At 33.0% G+C, this 7,175-nt stretch overlaps 1 protein-coding gene across 1 annotated transcript; it reads right to left on the reverse strand.

Annotated features, from left to right (window-relative positions):
- Positions 1-3,030: 3,030 nt before the first annotated feature.
- On the reverse strand, positions 3,031-4,035 carry LOC131860064 (putative UPF0481 protein At3g02645). The gene has a single exon (XM_059214418.1). The coding sequence runs from the start codon at positions 4,033-4,035 to the stop codon at positions 3,031-3,033; it is 1,005 nt and encodes a 334-aa protein (XP_059070401.1).
- Between the last annotated feature and the right edge of the window lie 3,140 nt (positions 4,036-7,175).

Here is a 7,175-nt window from a genome sequence, read left to right on the forward strand (position 1 = left end):
AGGATGAGAGTTTACAAACCATACGATCTTTTGGATTCCTATATAGCATATAAGAATTTAAGGCCTTCTACATAGGTTGTAGGTCATTATTAATTTCCCCTAACTTAACCCATCTACTATCAATGTTGTAGTTAGCCACCCATATCCCAAACTTGGTCTTACATCTATCCATGTGCTTACTGAAAACTGGATGGTTGCATAGAGGTTCATGGTGCATCCATCTATCCTCCAAAAATTGGATGCCCCTTCCAGACCCCAAATTCCAACCAAATCTTGTGTTAATAATGGATCTAACACAAACATTGACATTCTAGAGGGAAGATCCAGTAGGAATATCATTCGCATCAAGAATATTCTAAACAAAACCAAAATTTTAGAGATATTTCCTTCTATAGATAATATTCCATTATCCTTTTGAATTAAAAATTCTCCAAAATTGCTTTGCCAAGAGGGCATTGTTGAAAACCCGGATACTTCTTATACCTAGACCACCCCATTTTTTTTGTTTGTAGACAAAGTCCCATGCCACAAGAGGCATTGTCTTCTTTTTCTCAACTCCAGGCTAAAGAAACTTCTTTTGGATACTCTCAATAGCTTTAGAAAATTTAGTGGGAATTTTAAATAGGCTGAGGGCATAGAGAGAGAGGTTTTGAAGAGTCTCTTTTAAGAGTTGCACTTTCCCTGCTTGACTCAACAAAGCCCCCTTCCATCCAACGAATTTTTTTGTGGAATTTATCAACTAGAGAGATCCAAAAAGAATCAAGAACTTTGGAGCCCAACAGAAGACCCAAGTAAATTGGCAGGAAGCCTTCTAATAGAGCACCCAAGGATTTTTGAAATTTTCCTCCATCTTACTTCAAGAGTATTTATGAAATACAGGGTGCTTTTAGAGTATTTTCCAATATTTTTTAATCAAATAGCTATTGTGATATTATTTTTAGAGTGTTGGGACCAATAACTTTACCTTAATTTTATTTATCTCACCATATAATATTGTAATAATAATAGTATCCCTTCCTTTGCAAGCATGTGCTTGATTATCTACCAAACCACTATCATGTGATATTTTTCATCTAAATTTATTAATAAATTCTCATAAGATGTCATACATCAAGAAATTTGATAATTAGTGTACCATACATTAATCTCGTAAGCATTTGTATGGAAGAAAAAAATGAACAATTTGTTTCTATCTTCAATGGTATTGTGAGCATTTCTTCCTTCTATTTCTTTTATTTACTCCAACAATATGATGCATAGTGTTGATGCCTATTATGATGATAACATTTTATATTAATTTATTATTTTTCTCCACCATTACTTCTACTAGTTCTTCCTACTCATCTAAAGTAGTTTCGTCTTCTTCTAAATTTATTATTTCTTCTAACATTGTTAGATTCACCTTTGTATTCACTTCTATGGCTTAAGTCAACATTTTCATGATTCTTGTAAAATTTCTTTCATATTTCTTTTATATTTTCTCAAAAGTAAATTGCTTGCTTTAAGATTGCTTCATTACTTTTCATTCTTTAATCAATATTTTAAAAAATTCATTCAATATATCTATTTGCATAATTCTAAGTTTTTAAAAACCTTTAACTATAGAGAGCACACTATCAAATTGTACAATCAAACTCTTTGAGATTTTTTGATAACATGCATGACATCTACAACTTCTCTTGCAACTTTCACTTGATTACCAAGAACTTCTACCTTTGCTAAAGTATTATTTACAAATTCACAAATGACCATCTTTAGATTAAAAAAAATGAGTATTCATTATTTTGGAGTTTGTGCACCTTGAGGTGCTTTGTTGAGTATTACCGATATTTTCTTCAAATGAATTACACCACTTATCTTGAGAAAAGGTGCATCTTGAATTAGAATTAAGGCTTCATTATCTTTCTTTAGAGTAATTTTTTTATTGAACATTTCATACAAGTTGACATGCTAATTCTACATATTTTTATTCTATAATTCCTTATAAATCTTTTGATCTCACTACAATTTTAATCCAGTGTATTAATATCCAAAATATTATCATGAATTAGTATATTAGACATTACATTTTACCTAATGAATATGTAAAAAATGCACAAAATAACCTAAATTTTTAGAGACCATTGCAAATAGTTACTTCCTTGGCCTTCCAAATAAAATTCACATACGAAATAGTAGTTATACAAATATGTGCTTTGTATATGTCAGATTATGGCTTTCACGCGTCTCCTCGCATTCGTTACAGAACTGCAATCTGAAGGAACAAAAATATGTGATAAATTTTCTCCGATATTGCAACAATAGAGATTTTCTGCTGTACAACATAAATTTCATAATAATAATTTGATGAATTGAGCATTTTTCGTGCATATAATCTGGTACTGATAAAAATATGAAGATAAACAAATTTATATTATTGATTTGTCGTTCATAAAAAAATAGATATTTAGAAGTCCCAAATAGTCATTATCAAAGAAAAGGTAGATCTATGATATAAACTTTCAAATTACGGAGACGTAAGTCAATAATATCACAACTATCACATAAATAAACGACAGAATCAAGGAAAGAGACATTAATGTTATGGCCCCGTACAATAAACCTAATAGACAGTATTGTTGTTAATTCCTGAAAACATGTATAGTATTCTTGTAAATTTTGCAGGATGCCCAAATATATCATATTAGTCCTCTCAACTGTGGCTGCTTGGGTAATCTAGTAGAACTGCTCTTTTATCTAATTAAAATTATATCAACATCTAAATTAAGGAGCAGGAGCGGAAATAACACTGTAATATACAATATAAAGGATAATAATTTGTGACAGACAGAGAAACACATACATGTTCACTCTACACCTTGAAACAAAATGTTACAAGATTTTAATTTCATAATCTTCACACTAACAAATTGATTCATATATATATAGATATCTATATGCATGTTTATTGCATTAATCAACTAGATAGAACTGGACTGAATAGGACTTGACCTCAGGACTGGGAATATATTATTGAAGCCACGAGGGAATTTATGGGCACTTGCATTCACATTTTTGGTGAAGTTCAAAATATGACAATAATGTCTGCACGAAACTCAAGATGAGCAGAAAGCACGCTCCCATCACTGATGCAGCTCGCCATGGCTTTGAGAAATGTTCCTGCAAGAGCTCACCAAATAAAACTACATACCTACTTCTGTAATATTCATTTACAGCCTTGATTGTATTGTCGATAGGATCATATGGGCTCCTCCATATTGATCTGCGGATACCATTCCACAGACTGCTTATCTCTTTATCACTGCCTAAACTACTATAGAGGATACCATATTTCTTCAGAACTGCAACATCATTCGGAGTATCGACCAATCTGTCCATCAGATCTCCATAGCAAGTAAGCACTCTAGTTTTCCACATCATGAATGCTTCCAGTACTACCATATTCCTCAAGAAAACATCTGTTCTGTAATCCATCTCTATACAAGGAAGGAACAATGTAGAGCTGGCTCTATCAAACCTTATCTCTTCGGATGCCCATGTGAAAGGAGCAAATTTCACCCCTCTCTTGTGTAATTCTGCTGCTGCAGGGATATTTATTTCAGATTTACGTGATTTTGGACACAGAAGAACCCTAAATCTTGATGTCATCTCATGAAGAAACTTAAAAGCAGTGCTTCTGGGAACAAATCCATTATGATCATCTCCGATGTGGACACTAGTCTGAGCAGGATTTATCTTCGGTACGATGAAATTATAAAGGCATTCCAGTATATGCCTTTCATCAACCAAATCATTGTAACATTCTCGTGCAGGAGAACGATAAGATTCTCCAACACACTTGAAAGGGGAGAAGTTTTTACAGGCACTTGAGATTGTCATAGTAAGCCTGTTTAAAGCTTGACTTTCTGAACCAGTCTGCCATTCCAAAACTTTTTTCAAAATGAAAAGTGGGATTTGATTCTCCAACTTAAATATATCAGCCTGAAGTGGGAAGAACAAAGGGCTCTTCCTTTGTGGGTGAAAAATGCCTTCCATGTTCTGAAAGTAAGGGTTTGCCTGTTGAAACCTAGGGCTTTGATATTGGTCATAACAGCCAATAAACTATAGAATCAAAACAGCATCTCGGGCCATCATCCACCCTAATACTTCATCATCACATTCAATTTGATTATTATAGCTTTTCCTTATCTCCCCTCCTATGCTAATTAGATCTTTAACCAAATCCTCAAAATTCCCTCCCTTTGCTTTTTTCTCAACTTGGATACTGAGCTTAGATTTATGTCTTTCAGACTCAAACAATTCAAGTTTAAGATGATGGTAAGGTCCGAGAGAAACTACCTGTGGCACATAGGTTTCCGGCCTTTCAATACGCAGGGGCTCTGGTATGGTGAAGATATATGGATGCACATGAGATAGCATTCCTTGCTCTTCTCCATGGTGTTGTGCATTCTTTATTTGTTCCAGCCATTGTGAAACCCCTACTTTAGGAATCGTCATCTTTCTAGACATCAAAATATTAAGGTAGGAAATGGCTTACGGAATTGGCAACTCGTTATAGCACTTCACCTTGCACGCATGAATCATGTGGGCCGACACGGAGCAGGTTTGATTCCAAATTCAAGTCTTTGTGGAATTGACTTATGATTTGCGAAGTAATTTCTATGGACTGACTTTAGCACTCCAATTGAGTCCCTTGTGCAGTTTCCTAGCAATCCCTTGGCAATTACAAACAAAGCGCATGATATTATTGCCGCTGTGAATTTATCCACACCGTAGAAAGCAACAGGCTGTTCGATTTGACAGCAAGTTCCTCACAATAGGTTGTTAGTGAATTTTGTCAATCCACAGACCACTTTGAAGAATAACTTTGAAATAGTACAAAGTGCACTGCGTAAGCCATGACTACCACTTTTTGTGCCAATGCAGGGAGAGGGGGCGGTAGGTGTACACACTTGCGTTTATAATATTCAGCCGTATCATTGTATTATACACAAACTGTCTAAATGTAAATAAAAATAAGTAAATATTAGTAAAATTAGACACATACATAAACACATTAGTGATGGAATAACTCCCAATAAAATAAAGACCAAATGGTGTGTTCATAACTGACAAATCTAGCCGTGCTGAGTGCCACATGCTTTCCTTATTCCATTTCGAGTTTGCATTTAGAATTTGTCCAAAAGACTCTTTAGCATACTAAAGAAATCAACTCTATTTTTAGTTTTATTCAATTTCCTTGGCATGGTTTCCCATTGAGTGTTGGAACTCATATTATGTCTTTATGTTATTAAAAACTTTGCATTTGATACCTGTTTAGATTCCACTCTACTTCTGGCTTTCATATATTAAATTTTGTGAATGCTGTTCATAAAAAAGCTTTGGCAAACTGTTTTATGATCTCTTTCCATTTCAAAACGATAGTGTTAATTCTTTTGTTGTTCTACTTTTATATTGCAGAAATATTGTAGTGTCTATTTTGCTTTAAATCTTCATTTGGTATTACAGTATATGGTTTTTTAATTCTGTGTCAATCCAGAATTTAACAAAAGTGATTATGATTATTAGTATGATAAAATAATGTAAATTATGATAGGAAAAGATTTTGGAGAAACTGTAGAAATAGGATTTGAAGCACCGTCTAATTGGAATAGACTTGCATCTAGTGATAGAACAACTAAGATGTATGTTAAGAAGAAAAACGCATACACCTTATTTCACATTCAAATAGTTCTAGATTGAAAACGGTGAAAGCTTGATTTCTTTCTCATTGATAGAAAGAGTGTTTTCTTAAAAAGGAAAGATGTAACGAGAAATGTAGTTGGACCAACTATGCATCTGTCATCATAGCTAACTACAGAGTAGTATGCAATCAAATAAGAATGTAATATAATTTTTACACCATCATTCACCCCCTTATTAAATTGCTTGGGATACAAACATACAATCTAAACCTCAAGTTTCACCTAGGCAAGGGACCCCCCCTTTAAGGCTTAGACAAGAAAAGCTTGTTGATTACATAAAATAAATACATATTTTTGAGATCTTTTCTTTGAAGAAGAAAATCCTAAACCAAGTGGAACTCTACCAAGCTTCTTCATCACTCTTCTAAAGGTGTAGCTTTAAAGTGAAATGCTAAATTCTCCTTTACTTGAACACATAAATAAAAATCATTAAATTATTGGACAACCATCAACCAAGTTATCTCTTGAGCCTCGTAAGGGTATAATTCTCAATCATTGTCTTGTGAACACTCCAGCAAAACATCTATAGTGAGTTCTACATCAAACTCCTTTCCCATCTCCAAAAATAAAAACCACAATATATATATTCTTCAAATTTGTTGGTAACTAAAAGGAAATAAAAAAAATGCTCCTCATGCAAAGCATCATCTCAAAGAGATAAGATATCTTGAGATGATGAAAATCTTCCATTTTCTAGTGCCATTGACCTCCATAGTGACTCAATTATAGTTTATTCATTTCATATCCTTGATGAGCCTTTGGAGGCCTTATTAGTTGTAGCAAAGTAGGCTCAAAAGTCTAAATATAACTATTTGGAGAACAATTAAAATGTTCAAAGGTTCTATCATTAATATATGGATATCTTTTATAGTGCAAATATTTGGAATGACCGTTCTCTCTATCTTGACAAACAAATGATAGACTCCCTCATAATCCTTTAGCCTAGTAATCACTAAAGAAACTTAAGTAGAAATGAACATAAGGAAGAACATGCCCCCTTTTATTTACACAAAATTTCTTTGGACCACTCCTATTACCAAATTAAACTACAATATATTGTAATCTACAAATAGTTTCCTAGAATTAATGAAAAACAAAATCTCCAAAAGCCTAACTGTTCACAAAATTTATTTAGAGAGTAATGATCTTGGAATACAATAATACCTCAAAAATTAACACTCTCAATGCCTCTATAATTTCTTTCATTTAGATAATTGCAATGCTCTTTTGCTCAACAAGTTTACTTAAAACAGATGCATGTTATGGAAAGGAAAATTATAATCACTATAAGTTGGATCTCTCTAATAATAAATTTGTCACTACTAAATTCAATTAAACTCATCACTCAAATGAAGTCATAAGAAAGGATAGAGATGCATAAAAAAATTACTCTCCTTAACTTCTTTTATGCAAATAATATATACATATCAT

This window comes from Cryptomeria japonica, chromosome 11 (genome assembly GCF_030272615.1).
Source record: "Cryptomeria japonica chromosome 11, Sugi_1.0, whole genome shotgun sequence".
Lineage (NCBI taxonomy): Eukaryota > Viridiplantae > Streptophyta > Pinopsida > Cupressales > Cupressaceae > Cryptomeria > Cryptomeria japonica.

Excerpts from the sequence above, each read along its gene's own strand:
- LOC131860064 (XM_059214418.1), bottom strand. The coding sequence starts at position 4,035 with ATGGAAGGCATTTTTCACCCACAAAGGAAGAGCCCTTTGTTCTTCCCA.